Raw genomic sequence first — 15,850 nt, 5'->3', positions numbered from 1 at the left:
ATGGCGCGAGTACGACGTTACAATATCCAGACGTGTGGTAATGTTGTTATGATATGATACAATTGTTCAACTTTGATGCTTGTGATCAAATTTCTATGCAGTTTCGAGAAATTCATTGAAGTTCGAATATCGAGCCAAGAAAGAAGAAACATTGCTGGAATTATGAAGTTGGCTCTCTCGGGTCCCAAGACACCACTAGAATATCCCCAGACTCTCAAAGTCTCCACCACCCACGCCGAGATTCTTGACCGAAAGCTTTACCCCGAGCCCCTCTGCCCCAGCTTTTTTGCCCAGCGAATACCAAGACGCCAGAAGAGAATGAATAAGAACGCAAAAAATATGTCAAACATTCCCCAAAAGATCGTCCTCTACCCCTCTACCCCTCTACCCCAGATTTTTTGCCCAGAATTTACCAAGACGCCAGAGAAGAAAATGAAAATGAACGCAAAAACATATCAAACAATACCCAAGAGGATCGACCTCTACCCATCTTATTTTTAGTCACAAACTGACATGACATTTTGACACATTTTGACACTCGGAAATTAAGAAGCTATCAAACTTTGGCAGGCGGTGTATTCCGACGACGTCCTAAGACCTATTGAATTTCCCAAATATATTTCAAGGAGTTCTTGGTTTCTCGAGCAGTAAAACCCCTCCTAAACCACTGCCAAAGCCTTCCGTCTTGGTGATGAAAGCTTGAAACGATTCCAAGATACCAAGGTGAATCGAATCATGAAGTACCGAAACTATTCAGCTCTCTCTCGCTCACACCGCAGCGCCAATGCTGACTGGGTGTTGAGTACGGACGCCATCAGTAGCAAGGGTGTCACCGGATTCAAAATATCACCCAGTACAATACGACAGCGAGGTCGAAAGTCGTTTGGTAAAGAACTATGCACTCCGCCATTCCATTAGACCGTCGGCATCCCAATCTTATATACTGGAGAAGAATTGAGAATCTGCAGCCTATTTGTAATTCCGGGGGTTGTTTTGTTTTGACTCCGTATTAGGTGTTCTCGGTAGACTTGCCTTGTGTACGGTGCCTACCCAGCAAAGTACAGAATGAGTGCGGATGTATCGTTCCATTCGGGATCGGACATTATGGCTTGAGGTAGCTCTTGGAAAATTTGCGGCCTATTCTTCTTAGTCTCCTACGGAGTAAAGTAAGCTCCAAGCCAGAGCAGTTGGATCCCCACACTTGCACAGATAATATGTCACTGTGATCGGCAAAGAAAAACGACACCAAATTATAGAACTGGTCATTAGAGATAAAGTCTAGACATATTTCTATTAGTCAGTAACTTCAAGATGTGGTATAAGAGAGTGGGAGACTTGGTCTGTGTTTACATCGTCGTCGTTTCGACCATGCTCGCCATGCAATGCTATGATACTAACCATCATGGGAGCCCATGCCATATGTCAAAAAACCCTAGTCAGAAGGAAAGAAGATATAACACCCAACTAGTATGGCAAGCATGCTTCCAGCCGAGGAACAGCAACCAAAGCAGGATCAAACAAGCTTATTCACTGGATTACGTTCCATTTTTCCCCCATTCTCCATGCGGGGAGCGCTAGGATTTACAGTTGATGATGGCTGCGCTAAGAACAAATCAAACATTTTTCGAACGCTAAATCATCAGCTGATGAATCAGAGTCCCGGAGGAGATGAGGGAAGCATGCATGTATCCATGGTTAGCAGATGGAAGATCGTAAAAAAAGTTGGTGTCTAACTATCGCTGGAACGTTTCCTTGTGCTACATGCGCGTTTGAAAGGGAGACAGATAAGTAGGTAGCTCCCCGCCTCTCATTTCTGAAATAATCTCATCATATCATCCTCATTCTTCATTTATTTCAAGCCCAGCTTCGTGTGGACACGAGCTATCACTCCTCTGTTGGAGCGAATATAGAATATTGTAACTCTACTTTCCAATTGGTAACGACATCGATCTTTTAACTGCTTGAATACCTTATCATAAGACTCGAATCAGGATAATAAGGGAATCGAAAGGTACCAACATACATTCAATCCTGCTTATCGCAGTAGAAATTTAAACATCAAAAACTAATACGTCTTTTGCAGATATCAAAGCTCAGCATGGCAGACCAATACGGTGCTGCAGGCTATGATGCCCATACGAACGAATCTCAATCTCCCCAGAAGATGTCCATTGGGGAGTATTGCAGGACCCGAGTTTCTACACTCAAGCCTCCTATGCACAAGGCTCCTAACCCATTCAAACTTCTGGCTATGTTGAATGGAAAACAATGGCTATTCTTCCTTGTAGCGTTTGTTGCTTGGGTATGTTCTCAACTGTTGACACAATTGGTGTTTTCTCCGCTAACTATTTTGCCTAGACTTGGGATGCGTTCGATTTCTTTACAGTCAGTCTCACTGTTTCGGACCTCGCAGAGGAGTTTGATAAGACTACTACGGACATCACATGGGGTATTACATTGGTTCTCATGTTGAGATCTGTTGGTTCTATCATCTTCGGACTCGCAGCAGATAGATATGGTAGAAAATGGCCCTTCATTGTCAACAACATCCTATTCATCATCCTCGAACTCGGTACCGGTTTCTGTCAAACTTACAAGCAATTCCTCGCGTGCAGAGCCCTATTCGGTATTGCAATGGGCGGATTGTATGGAAACGCTGCCGCTACCGCGCTTGAAGATTGTCCCGAAGAAGCTCGTGGTTTGATATCTGGTATACTTCAACAAGGATATGCTTTTGGATATCTTCTCGCAACAGCTTTTGCTAGAGGGTTGGTGAATACCACTAGCCATGGATGGAGACCTTTGTTCTGGTTCGGTGCAGGCCCACCTGTTCTCATCATCATCTTCCGTCTCTGTCTCCCGGAAACAGATGCGTACAAGGAGCGTGTTTTGGTTAGAAATGAGCGAGGTAATATCGGAGCTACCTTTATTGCTGAAGGAAAGGTAGCATTGAGGGAGCATTGGCTGTTGTTGATCTACTTGGTACTTCTAATGGCTGGTTTTAACTTCATGGTAAGCTCTCCCCTCACCACTGATCGCAAGACACCTTACAGTATTCATGCTAACCCAAATCCAGTCTCATGGTTCCCAAGATCTCTACCCAACCATGCTTAAAAATCAATACAACTTCTCCGCAAACGCTGTTACCGTCATCCAAGTCGTCGCCAATCTTGGTGCCATGACCGGTGGTACTTTGGTCGGTTACAGTTCCCAAATCTTCGGTCGTCGCTTCTCTATAATTGTCATATCCATCCTCGGCGGTGCTCTTCTCTACCCCTACACATACACTTCTTCCAGCGCCGTCATCGCCGCAGCCTTCTTCGAACAATTCTGCGTTCAAGGAGCCTGGGGTGTTATCCCCATCCATCTCATGGAACTTTCTCCTGGCTCTTTCCGAACATTCGTCGTCGGTACCGCATACCAACTCGGAAATCTCGTTTCCTCCGCTAGTTCGACTATCGAGTCCCAATTGGGAGAAAAATTCCCTCTTCCACCTAAAGGCAAAACGGCTCGTTTTGAATATGGAAAGGTTATTTGTATTTTCATGGGTTGTGTGTACGTCTATGTGATCATATTGACATTTGTGGGACCAGAGTATCTAAGAAGGAGCTTTGATGTTCAACATGATAGTGATTTGGCAGCGGCAGCAGGCCACGATACAATTGAGAAGAGCATGAAGAAGATGAGAGGAAATGGAGGTGTGGAGAACGAATCAACTGAGGATGTGGATGCAGGGTTGGAGAAGGGAACTGCGAGGAATATTGATTAAAGACAGATTTGGAGGGAAATGATGGGTGGAGTGCAAGGTACGAAGGGAATGAATTGCTTTGGATACGGGTTTTTAATTGTTGGATGAGTATACGTCAATAAATAGCTCCCTACGGGATGAATGAATTATGACATGACAAACTATATCTTGCAGCTTGCAGCGTGCCCATTTCTATCTTCTCTGCGCATCGTGGCTTGTAGTACAATTATACCTACTATTCGACAACCCATTGCGTACATAACTTAAGTGAAGACTATCGCGGTGAATTGCAGGGTGGGCTTAAAAAGCTCACTGAGAGGAGTCTGGCTCAAGAAGCGTTATAATATGGAACCACCAGGTATAAAATTACCCTCGGGTTTATATAAACTGACCAACTCTACCTGGTAAACTCTATAAAGGAACTCGACAGGGTGTGAGGAAGAAACTTTTGCCCGAATGGTTCAGTGCGGAAAACATTAGTCTCTTCGTTGAATAATTTTGTTCAGAGTGGTCTTGGTGAAAAGAGTGATTTGTATTAATGGTCAAAATTGGCCCAAATGCAAAAGAAAAATTGTGTGATGTCAATGATTGGGAGTGATGATATGTGTTATTCATTGCGTAAATATTACATTTCTAGTTGGATCTTGAGATCTCTTCAACCCTCCCAAGCGGATATTATGGTATATCATGCTCTAGATGTTTCACCCGCACTACATCATATTTTCTGTGCCCTGGGGAATTCCAGACGCAATGCACTTACAAAAGGTCCTTAACCTAGTAAATTCAAGGTTGGACAATGAAAGTATCCAATGTCGAGGCTCCACTGAGAAAGCTCGAACTACTGAATCATGTAGTGTCCGAATCGTTCCAGGAGTCGTTACTCGTCCAAGATTCATCACTATCCATCATCATCATTCGTTTCATTTCCTATCCAAAGTTCATCGTTTATCTCTCATCGCCCTTTAATTTACCAGGTATCTCTTCTAAGTCTTCCACACTCTCAATTTCCAACACTTTCGAAACTTCCGCAGTATTCCTCATCAGCTCCTTAGCCCCAGCATACAACATTCGCTGTTCGGCATTGACTGTAGGTGGGAGATAAAAGATTAGGACATATGGGACGGAGAGACGGCCAGAGGGCTAGGGTAGGTCAGCTTTTGGTGAGCAGAAAAGAAGCAAAGGGATAATATACCAGTGTGCAAGGATAGCTTAGGAGGATAAAGCGAGGTGAATGATCTGGCAGGTCGTCGCCTATGGATTCGAGATCTTTATATACAACTCCATCTTCGTCTTGTTTTATTTCGAGATTGCTTTTATCAATCAGATCTAAGGGATAAGAGGGGATCAGCAGACATTCCATTTCGTACAAAAATCCAGCAGTTCGATGATATTGTATATCCCATACTCATTTAGATAATATCAAAGTTGTTTCTCAGCAATAACCCGAGGGTTATATGAAGGTGGTGGTGCAACTGGTGTGTAATCATTGTGGGGTTTGGTTGGAGGAATGTTCAAATATCTTGAAAGGAGAGGGAGACAAACATATAACAGCTTGAGGATCACTTGCGCGCGAAGTCCCGAGTCTAAATTTACGTAGATGTGCCTTCGTTTCGGTGCTGAACGTGTAAAGGCGCGATTCTGAAGACTAGATTGATCGAATTGGTTAATTGCGTGCTTTCAGAAGGAGTAGGAAGGTTATGTTACCATAATGAAGATATCGATATATCAATGTATGCGTATTTGACAGGAGTGCAAATGAGGAGGTTGCTGTCGAGATTAAAGTAAGAGCTGGGTGTTTCCTTGTATATCAAGATATGAACTTGTACCGGTAAAGGTTTGAATATCAGACGGACAGACCAGGAAACTATAAGTGACGAGGAGTGGGCTGTTTAGCTTCATTTCGGATAAAACTCGGATATGTAAGCAAACGAACAACACCAAAAAACCAACACAATTTAAAGATATGCAACAAATTGTCAAAATTGCGTATGTTGGTCACATGAGTTAAGAATGATTGGACTAAGCAATCTCATATCCAGTGATAGAGTTTCAACATTGAGAAACTAGCTGGGAAACGCAAATTGCTACCCGTTTCCATCACTGAGCAGTCAGGCTTTCTATCAGGTCCAGTATTCCGGATCGGCCCTTATGGTTATGGCTGGAACGTCAATGTATTTGTATGATATTCTACGCAGTTAGTTCTGTGCAGTCATCAAATTCAGATAGCCTCTCTGACTTCCAGCATTTGAGTCATTCTCTTGTTAAGTTTCTGCACCCGAACCTCATAGGACTTCGATTGCAATAGTGGTCGGTGACAGAATTTCACATCCTGATCATCATGGTTATAATTATGGCCGGAGATACTGGCATGATGAGCAGTTCGGCAGTCCAAAATCGATTGGATCCAAAAAAAATAACGTCGTTACGTTACGGGTACGCATCACAACATGTCTCACAACAGACATCGCACGCCAGCTAGGGGCTATCATCGAACTCTTCACATCGCCTCGAGAATTAGCAATCATCAGATTAAAAATCAGTTGCGTAGGTTTCAGACTGGCATTCGAACGTACTACGGATAGAGGTTGAGGTGGGCGGGCGGTACAAGTCACTGGAATATTGTATGAAAGGGAAGCCACGGGACCAGGTAGTAATTGGCAAATAGATAATAGAGAGAGCATGATATGAGGGTTGGTCATGGAGTATCCTTGGGCATTGAGAACGGAGCATTCGATTATAGAATGGCCAGGTGCAGGGTCTGTTGAAGCAGGAGGGAATTGCGGTTGAGGGGGCCACATGGTGGGCTGGAAGACTTGATGAAAAGGAAATATGGAAAATGAGGATTTTAGTACCTTTTCAGCTGTTTTTACGGTCGAAAATGTGAGTGATCACTAATTCTATCCTGTATATCATGTTCACCTCAGGGTTCAGGAAAGAATTCTTGAACTGCGAGTATATATGTATCCACAGATTTCCAAACACTGAAAATTGAACAATTCGAAATACGGAGTACGATCCGAAGTCTCATCCCTACAGCAAAATTCAATCGTCCTTGTCTGTATGGACATTGGAATTAATCTAGAACATCACGACTTAATCATCTGAAAAGACAAGCTCAGAATTGTGTTCTCTCCGGGTTATCACGTGGTCGGGACAATTTCAGCTCTCGCAGCTAACTCCGTACGGAGTCGGGGAAATGTTGCGCACAGCCACGGCAATTCCACCACTCAGTCTTACCTCTCTGACCCACTCTTAGGGGTTTTCGAGTAAAGTCCTCTTTTGACATAAAGGATTCGCTTCCTCTGCGCGCGTAATGTACGTTTCGTTTACGTGCGTAACAATGTGCCTCAAGAAGTCGTCCTAGAATTTGGCCTGATCAGCATTATATCTAATTATAAGTCTGACACGATGTCAAATTAATTAAGTATAAATCGAGGTATGCCCCTTTGATTCAATCTCGATATCATCACTCCATTTCACAATTCAACTACAAAAATTTCAAACTTATCACTTCACTTCACCCAGTCTTCATTTCATAAAACCCAAATAAGATTCTTATATCGAACATGTCTATCACTACAGCCCAAGTTAACCCCTCAATCGCCCTTTTTGGTGCGACGGGTGGAACTGGGCTTGCAATACTCAATGAAATCCTCTCTTCCTCATCTACCACACATCTCAATGTTTTGTGTCGTACCCCGTCAAAACTCTCTCAATTCTCCAATAAAACCATCTACCCCAATCTTCATATCATTCAAGGCGACATTCGCGATGCCACCGCCTTGAAATCCGCCCTTATCGACCCGGCCACCAATCTTCCCGTCGATATTGTCGTCTCTTCTCTAGGCATGACTCTCATCCGTTCTTCCACTTTCTCAATGAAATGGTCAGATCCAACTCTCTGTCAGGACGGTGTCAAAGGGATCTTGAGCACATTGGATTCTCTAGAAGTAGAATATGGACCAAAGAATGTGAAGACGAAAGTGATAGTGGTGAGCACGACAGGAATTAGTAGGAAAGGAAGAGATATCCCTTGTAAGATGAGACCGCTGTACAGTCTTGGAAAAACCCCGTTTGAGGATAAGATACGAATGGAGGAGGAAATTGTGAGGTGGGCGGGAGAAGGAGAAGGAAAGAGGTGGATGGTGGTTAGGCCGAGTTTGTTGATTAATGGGGAAGCGAAGAGGACAGTGGTTAAGATTGGATGGGAGTTCCCTGGAGCTGGGTATAGAAATAGTGAAGATGAGCGAGAGAATAATGTGGTGGAGAAGGTGGAGGAAGAGGAGGATAAGTTGGAGATTGGATATCAGATCACTCGAGGAGGGGTTGGAAAGTGGATTTATGAAGAAGGCATTCGAAATGGAGGGAGGAGCGAATGGGAAGGAAGGTTTATGAGTTTGACATATTGATTTCCTTGGGTTTCTTGGTTGCAGGCGTTGTTTGTTAGCTTCTTCTTTACCCTAAATACCCTGTTCTTCGGCAAGATTCGATGTTAGAGCTATATAGTTTAGGACACTTTTTTTTTCGACATTGTTAGTATATTTCAAAGCCATGGTTTGCACTTCAGCTCTAGTCCCCCATAGCTTATGATATTCAATGGAATGTGTGAATTCTATAAACATAAGAGCTACTTTACTTCCATTTCTGAAAACACCTGTGCACTTGAATTTGGGCACCCGATTCTGAACTGGTTATTGACCCTCTCAATATGCAATTCTAAGAGCAATTTTCTTATGCTGTATTCCGAAATTCTATGGATCAGCAGTGCTAACTAGTCATGAAAGACCTGGTTAGAGTGGCAGTATCAGCATGTTCTAAAGAAATTGTTTCATTTCCGTTGTTCAAAATGATTCATTCATGTCTGAGTAATCACTTGTCTGAATGGTACAATTTTTTGGGGAATATGAAGTAACAATTCAAAGTGTAAATCACTACTCCTCGCTCATCTACGCAAGCCTCAAAGCTCATTAACATTATCCATCTCGATCATCTCATAATAGCCTATAGGCACTCGATCGACCTCACTACCATCCCATCGCTCCTATTCACGCCATCTTCTCTTCCCAGACTAGCCACTCCGCAATCAAGTAAATGATAACCATAGCCAAGACCGAAGCAGCAATCCCAACAACAATACCATTAATTATCACAAGCCCGAAACCTGCCATACCGGCACTTTGTAATACCGCAAATACAACACCAGCAGTGACGTTTCCGAGGATCGCCTGGGTAAGTGAGGCTATAGATCCTAATGTAGGTCTGCATTAGTCGACTATCTCAGACGAAGGAGCGACTTAAGAAAGATAACCAACAGGAGATGCATGATGGAAGTGTTGGAAGATTTGGAACTTAATTACCAGCAACAGGACCCAAGGTCACAAAGCCTAAGAGAGCAAGTAATGGTGCGGTAAAAATGCCAGGCCAGATAATCACGAGAATGCTCAGAAGTCCAAGGGCTATTGGAACTCGGTGCTCGCAGATGAATTGAACAAAGCGTGATGTTAATGGACGCACATGAGTACGGTATAAACGATTGATCGCAGAAACGATGCCGTCGAGTGTTGGCCTGACTTCACGACGGAACCATTGTTTGAAGGTGAAAAATGTCGAAGTCAAGGAGGTGGAAAGTACTTTGCAGCCACGTCTAAGTGTAGAGACGAAATTGGTCATTTTAGAAATTGATGGATTTTTGGCTTGTTTTCAAGGGACTTGTATCAGCATGCAGGTTGATCGAGAGTGGACGAGGTACAATACACGTTGTACTTGAATAACTCGAGTCGAGGACTTGAGATCAGATCTTTATAGATATATAGGGGTTTCTAGAGCGTGAGACAATACGATGACTTTCTAGATGGCTCAGACCCTTTCCTAATATCTGACTGATGTAACAAATTATTGTCGATCCACAGCCTTCTCTCTAATTCTTCGAGCGTGTAGGTATGCAGGCTTCCACTACCAGAATCTGATTAAGTTTTACAATGTAGTTTTCTCCCAAAAGTAAATATTTGCAACATTCAAGGATCTTTTTTCATGACTACTTCTGTTTGTTACGGGAAGCTACTTTCGGAGAAATGTGTGTTTGTACCGAGGGTCGACCAGCTGCTTACTTCTTAGGGAATATATGCACATGCTCCACAACAAAGGAAATCTTATTACTCCTGGTCAAGTTGAAAACTGCATGTCCTCTACGTTGAGGTATCATCCACAATGCACAGTTCCTGTCCGAGCTCCCGTGCGGAAAGCTGCATCACGACCCAGATCGCGCGTTTGAAAATTGCAGTTTAGAGATCAAATAAGCTCTAATCCTCCATTTCCTTTGCCCAAGCCCTCGCAGAACTTGTTGGATATCTATCATAGCGTTTCTATATCTTGAAGCGAGCGCAGAGAGATCACTTGGACAAACGGCAGATGGGATATCGAGGTATTTATCATCGTCATTGAAATCGCTACCTGAGATTCCACAATTTCCGCCCCGTTCATCTTAAGGTATCAATTATATCGGAGAATACATGGCCTGGAACCTCGAAGCCCTTACTAAGAGGCAAAGAACTGAGAACAAGCGCAAAATAAGCCGAAGTCCCTGATGAAGAACTGCTAAAACTTATAACAGGAATGAGAGGAGCTTCGTTATTAGACACTTCTAATGGCTCTAGACACTAGAGTTGTACTATTAGATAGATAGACTATAGAAAGAATCGATGATGGGAGACTTGCATTGCTTGTTGCAAACATGTGATTGTACAATTTTGATTTTTGCAGAAGAATCGCAATCCGCACATGTCGCGACTACAATTGAAATAGTAATTGAGTATGGATGGGATGAGTCCTGAAAGGAAGTAGAGGAGTGGATACATTATGACTACGGTTACTGACCAGGTTTATGAAATCAGATCCCGAATTCGAAATTAATGCAGATGAATTAGCGGATCGAAAAGTGATAGTATCTCTATGCGTTAAAGTCAACTATGATAACGAAAAATACTGTGATCAACGCCAAAGCCGTGCATCAAAGAAAACTTGGAAGGATGATGTGGCTGATGTTGGTGGCACTGAGACCTTCTGTGAGAGGATGAAGGGGTCCAGCTCGGTCAGGGACAACGGTTAGCCAAGGATATCAGTTACACAAGCTCGACAAGTTACCAATCACCCCGGTCGAGAAGTCTCTTGTTGCATATCTTAGAGTTTGTGGTTCCGCGGGGTAATGACCGCACACATATCCTGATATTTCCATTCAACTTTCCCAATAATCATGACCAATTAATCTAGGGATGAATAATTGTCAGCTAATTTGTGTGAAATTTCGGGAAAAAGATGACGGCTGGAAATCAATCGTGGCACCATAGAAGGTAGTTATTCTCCCAAGATCAAAAGTTCTTCAATATTGGAAGCTTGCATCTGCTTCGTTAGTGTGGAGTAATTAATACCTTGATCGCATTTCTTCGATTTTCACTATCCTCACAACCAGTAACATCTAACTATTGATGCGGATGCAGAACATACTACTTTGTCAATTATTCGTAATTATTTTATCCTAAATTTTAAGAACAGTAATTGAAGAAAAAAGAAGATTCCCATTTATTTAGTATATCATATCGAGTACAAATACCTATGTTTAGCCATAAAACCCTTCCCCGAATACCGTAGCAGAAATAAGTCGCTAAAAACTTTCAATTAAACATAAGTAAATCACCGTTGGAACCCTGTCCTACTGCAGGTTGATAAACTTGCTCGGGTGCATTCTGATTAACCACATATTGCATCTCGCCTCTTCCAACGGTAGGACTACCACCAAATCCTTCATCCTGTCCATTCAAGTTCATGCTTGCCATTTGCTGGCCAACACCGGCAAAGAACGCATCTGCTGCATCGACTGCTGCAGCGAGATCACCTTGTCCACCGGGTTTCATCATAGGTTGAGAGTTTCCAAATGCAGAAAGTGATTTCTGAGCGTCCAAATCCACATTTGGAAGATGTTGCTTTTGTAGAGCGGGCGAGTCTGTAAGGCGACGTGGGCGAGCGGAACGGAATACTTGCTGGACAGGTTTAAGGTAAACAGTAGCGAGAGTTCCAACGTTAAGGCACATTTCCTCGAGAGTGGCAGGGTCGAGTTTCTCCGATTCAGCTGTGATCGGAGGCTTTTCACCCATAACGATAGCTTTGGCTGTGGCCATATCTGAAGATAGCAGACGCCAGTACATGTAACCTCTGTCCCGCAAATCTGGGTTATCTGTGTCTTCTGTGGCCCATTTCAACACTTTAGGGACAAGTTCTTGCCCTTTTGTTGGCCTTTGAATGAACAGTTTGACGGTCGCCGTGAGAAGAGCAAGTTGAACTTCCACTGGCTCATCCGCGAATGAATAGAGAAAATCTTCAAGTAATACATCAGAGTTTTCTATCCGAGAGGCATATTGTCCGATAACCCAAATCATGGCAGCCTTAGCTTCGGGTTCATCTAGCGAATCCAAATTCTCGCACAATGTGCCAATTATGGACTCGTACTGATTAGGGTACTTTCTGAAAATGTTTCGAATTACCACTGTTGCTTCTTGTACAATGTATGTGACCTTTGTGGCCACTAGCTCCAGCAATGTATTAATACACTGTCTAGCCGCAGGCTCGATTTTGATAGCAAGCTTTCCGATTGCTCGGACTGATTTGCGGACGAAGTGAACATCAATTTCTGTGGCGTATTCTCTCAATTCGGTAAGCACCTCTTGAATGTTCTTTTCGTTCGCCAACATGAAGATCAACTCCAGCTTGGTAACTTTGACATAAATTGGGTCATTATATTTACAGAAGAATACTCGAATATCGTTGCGTAGAACTTCCGGCCTTCTTTGTAATATTAAAAGTGCATTCCGTAATGCGAGATATTGAACCTCTGGACCCTTCGCCAATAGAGTGACTAGAGGGGGTGAAAGCTTCCGGCATAATGCCGATATTTGCTTTTGATCATTAATGTAGTTCATGAGGTACAAAACTACTCTTATGCATGTAAGAACGACTGCAGAATTTGAATGTGATAAACGTGGAGATATACGCTCCGCGAGCAATAAAGCCTCGGAGGACTCTTGTGGAACATACGACATTAAGGCTTCCAAGATATATGTTTGGCCCCACCTGGTAATGTTAGGTCGTTCAATGGGAAATTGGAGAGTAGGATGCTTACTCGGAACAGTCTGGGAGAATTTGAACCATCTTAGAGGCATTGCCGTAGTCAATGGTTAACTTGATAGCATCACTCCTCTCCCAGATATCCATCAAGCTGGCCAATGCACTAGCCACAACCGTTGGGTTATCGTCCCTCAACATCGAATTTAATCTGTCGATTAGATCTGAGCCTTCAACTAAATGCCTATCATGATCGTATAATTTTGCGACACAGAAAGCTGCCGTCTTGCGAACATACGGGTCTGCGTCTCGAAGGAGTTGCTTTGTAGGTGGTACTGTAGCTTCGACAAAATCTCGAACGTGAATGTATGACATTGTGCGCAATGCAAGAGCTCTGACAAGAGGATTGGAGTCATTCATATCCTAGTCCACAATGGTTAGTTTCAGCAGGGAAGTGCGGAATTTGAAACTTGCCTCTTGCAAAGTAGGTAAAGCCTTGACAGCGACATCTGGTTTCATACGAGCATAGTTGACCAGAAACAGGAAGCACCTACTTTTGCGTCAGTTATTCATTCGCGCGACTGCCAATGTAATTAGTCAACCCACATCTTCTTAATCTCCAAGCTGGGTATTTGCATACACCCAACAATATCTGGAAACAGAGCGACCATATCATTGTTGCTCATGGTCATGTTGGCTACAATCTTCTTCAAAGCGATCTTCTTCGCGGCATGGTTCTTGTCTTTCTTCCCACCACTGTTCAATTCCAATCTTAGTTCCGCGACTTTGCCCTGTGGAGAACGATTATAAAGTGAGCCAAATGATCCATATCCGGTTGGTGGTATATAGGAGGGTAGAAACATGATAGCAGGGTGCGCCTTCATTGTGAACTCCGAGATGATTGAAATCTTGCAGACTATAAGACCCCAAGCATCTTAGGTGCTACAAATATGCAACAGATCGGGCGAGCACATGAAGGGAAGTTGAGGCGCAAATGATATATAATAAACTGTGAAATTGGATGATAATTGATCCAAGTGACATACCCTTGCAAAGAGCTTCGCATCTCCCCCGCCTGAGCTCATGATGTGCGAGCCTCAATCCCTTTGTGTGTATGGTGACTTTGTCGCTGTACCTTCGATCGTACACGAAACCCCTCCCAGTTCAATCTCGTAAGAAATGCGTCGACCACTGAGATCGTTTGTTTCTCAAGCCGGCACCACAGGGTAAATCGATAATGTGCCACAATCACCGGCAGTATGATATTTGAGTTTGTCGCAGATATCTCTCCATCGACTTGAGGGATCTTAAATTTCGCAGATACAATTTCATCAAATGTAAATGCAATGTTTGTAATTCGTGGAGCTCAGTAAGGACTTTGAGAACGACGTGAAGTAAAGATCATCTAAAGGGGTGGCTCTAGTAAGCTCGGGATCGCGGATTTAAGCTAGCGTGGGAAGCTTGTTCCATGAACAGTGTACCGCTTCCTTGCTACCTGCTAGGTACCGTAGGCATTAATATTTTTAGTTTCTGCCTTAATACCTAATTTGACACGACGTGCGACGACGACAATCTGCAAAGAATACGGGGCTTTTCTATTATCCTTCAACCGCCGAATCGTAACTTATCAATATGGCGGAGCTCGCGATTCCACCACCTCCCCCTCCCCCTCAATGGGTTGTAGATCTTAATACTCCACCATTATCGAAGCCAAAATCAGCAGGTATTCCAGATCCTCCAGGATACACAGCTTCCTCCTCTTCAAGCCGAGTATGTTACTTCCAACCCATATACTATTGACCGTCTGCTGAAAATCGTGTTCTCCAGAAACAAACCACCAAAACCCCACGACAACCTCCGACTCCCGCTGAAATGGATACACTGAAGCTTAAGAAAGCATGGGAAGTGGCTTTGGCCCCTGTCAAACAACTTCCAATGACGGCGATTATGATGTACATGTCAGGAAACTCTCTTCAAATATTTTCCATCATGATGGTGGTTATGGCGTTCAAAAATCCCCTGATGGGGCTCATGGCTACAAATCAAGCATTTGAACGTTTTGAGAGTGAAGGAACAAGAGGAAAATTGGGTGTAGTTAAATTGGCATATGTTGCATGTCAAGTGATAGCTTTGGCGCTAGGAATATGGAAAGTTAATGGAATGGGATTATTACCGTAAGTTGTCTGTACAAATGACTCGAGGTAAAATGCTAATGGCACTGCAGTACTACAAGGTCGGATTGGTTAGCTTGGGAGACAGCAAGGGATCCTCTAGAACGAGCTATTCCAGCTTTCTGAGGTATTTGGCTTGCGACGAATGTACGTTATGGCGTTAGGATACCATGGAACTATGAACAAATAAAGCATGTCAGGGCATATATGTTACGCTGATGTAACAGAAGTCTCGTGAGCGATTGTTCAAACGAGATAGTACAAATTTCAAACAAAACACACCACAGAGACTATCAGCGACATATATGCGCAGTGTTGGAGAGTGATGAATGATGCTACTTTATCTGGAATATTGAAATATGCACTCATTCGAGGTACGCCGCAGCACAAACCTCCCATGCTAATGCATCCTGATCCCACCCCGAATTCGATGTCAGATGATAGTCTTGAAACTCTAGAGAGACAAAATCGCATTCATGCCATAGATCTATCTGCAAGTGCAGACACAGATTTCCCTCGATACACCGCACTGACTGCCCTTAAATCTTATCTCCATCTTTCGATCAACTAAATGCGACTAGTTCTCGTTGCGATTCCATACTGTGCCTGCCCCTATATTCTTTGAGAATATGATTTGAGATTTCGAATGCCTTCGATCTTGCATTAGATCTCCCCTAATCCAATCTCGCAAAATACCTGTCGACCAGCACTGTCCTTAGATATCATTTACTTTTTTGGTAGATCTTACTGTCGAAGTTTCCTTTAACTGCGATTCCAATGCTTCCTTTACTTTATCAGTGTCTATGAAGTCCTCCATCAA

The 15,850-nt window shown here is 43.3% G+C and overlaps 6 protein-coding genes across 6 annotated transcripts; 3 read left to right on the top strand and 3 right to left on the bottom strand.

Annotated features, from left to right (window-relative positions):
* The first annotated feature begins 1,830 nt into the window (after positions 1–1,830).
* EAF02_008723 (uncharacterized protein) lies at positions 1,831–3,910 on the top strand. The gene is made up of 4 exons (XM_038904771.1): positions 1,831–2,011; positions 2,084–2,302; positions 2,359–3,012; positions 3,077–3,910. Exons 2-4 carry the CDS (start codon positions 2,099–2,101, stop codon positions 3,767–3,769), a joined length of 1,551 nt encoding a protein of 516 aa, XP_038755181.1. The 5' UTR covers positions 1,831–2,011; positions 2,084–2,098; the 3' UTR covers positions 3,770–3,910.
* Positions 3,911–4,693: 783 nt separating this feature from the next.
* EAF02_008722 (uncharacterized protein) lies at positions 4,694–5,455 on the bottom strand (the record flags this gene model as incomplete). Its single annotated transcript, XM_038904770.1, has 4 exons — positions 4,694–4,888; positions 4,941–5,074; positions 5,291–5,393; positions 5,453–5,455. 4 exons carry the CDS (start codon positions 5,453–5,455, stop codon positions 4,694–4,696), a joined length of 435 nt encoding a protein of 144 aa, XP_038755180.1.
* Positions 5,456–7,314: 1,859 nt separating this feature from the next.
* EAF02_008721 (uncharacterized protein) lies at positions 7,315–8,157 on the top strand (the record flags this gene model as incomplete). The annotated part of the gene is made up of 1 exon (XM_038904769.1): positions 7,315–8,157. One exon carries the CDS (start codon positions 7,315–7,317, stop codon positions 8,155–8,157), a length of 843 nt encoding a protein of 280 aa, XP_038755179.1.
* A 636-nt stretch (positions 8,158–8,793) lies between these two features.
* On the bottom strand, positions 8,794–9,418 carry EAF02_008720 (uncharacterized protein; the record flags this gene model as incomplete). Its single annotated transcript, XM_038904768.1, has 2 exons — positions 8,794–8,996; positions 9,106–9,418. 2 exons carry the CDS (start codon positions 9,416–9,418, stop codon positions 8,794–8,796), a joined length of 516 nt encoding a protein of 171 aa, XP_038755178.1.
* Positions 9,419–11,152: 1,734 nt separating this feature from the next.
* Positions 11,153–14,224, bottom strand: EAF02_008719 (uncharacterized protein). The gene is made up of 5 exons (XM_038904767.1): positions 13,906–14,224; positions 13,466–13,650; positions 13,334–13,409; positions 12,918–13,282; positions 11,153–12,868 (listed from the first exon to the last, which is right to left on the bottom strand). The coding sequence occupies exons 1-5, from the start codon at positions 13,942–13,944 to the stop codon at positions 11,416–11,418; spliced, it is 2,118 nt and encodes a 705-aa protein (XP_038755177.1). The 5' UTR covers positions 13,945–14,224; the 3' UTR covers positions 11,153–11,415.
* A 267-nt stretch (positions 14,225–14,491) lies between these two features.
* EAF02_008718 (uncharacterized protein) lies at positions 14,492–15,156 on the top strand (the record flags this gene model as incomplete). The annotated part of the gene is made up of 3 exons (XM_038904766.1): positions 14,492–14,629; positions 14,687–15,033; positions 15,084–15,156. The coding sequence occupies 3 exons, from the start codon at positions 14,492–14,494 to the stop codon at positions 15,154–15,156; spliced, it is 558 nt and encodes a 185-aa protein (XP_038755176.1).
* Positions 15,157–15,850: the final 694 nt, after the last annotated feature.

The sequence above is a fragment of the Botrytis sinoallii genome, assembly GCF_014898435.1.
Source record: "Botrytis sinoallii strain Bc 23 chromosome Unknown BSIN_017, whole genome shotgun sequence".
NCBI classification, from domain to species: Eukaryota; Fungi; Ascomycota; class Leotiomycetes; order Helotiales; family Sclerotiniaceae; genus Botrytis; species Botrytis sinoallii.
The sequence above is the reverse complement of the archived record's forward strand: the minus strand, read 5'-3'. Positions and strand labels throughout refer to the sequence as shown.

Bases quoted from the DNA above. Each gene is read 5' to 3' on its own strand.
- EAF02_008723 (XM_038904771.1), top strand. From the start codon at position 2,099: ATGGCAGACCAATACGGTGCTGCAGGCTATGATGCCCATACGAACGAA. The intron at 2,303-2,358 runs GTATGTTCTCAA...TATTTTGCCTAG, and splicing joins TTGTAGCGTTTGTTGCTTGG to ACTTGGGATGCGTTCGATTT. The intron at 3,013-3,076 runs GTAAGCTCTCCC...ACCCAAATCCAG, and splicing joins TGGCTGGTTTTAACTTCATG to TCTCATGGTTCCCAAGATCT.
- EAF02_008719 (XM_038904767.1), bottom strand. From the start codon at position 13,944: ATGAGCTCAGGCGGGGGAGATGCGAAGCTCTTTGCAAGG. The intron at 13,410-13,465 runs GTGGGTTGACTA...ACGCAAAAGTAG, and splicing joins AGCTTGGAGATTAAGAAGAT to GTGCTTCCTGTTTCTGGTCA. The intron at 12,869-12,917 runs GTAAGCATCCTA...TAACATTACCAG, and splicing joins ATTCTCCCAGACTGTTCCGA to GTGGGGCCAAACATATATCT.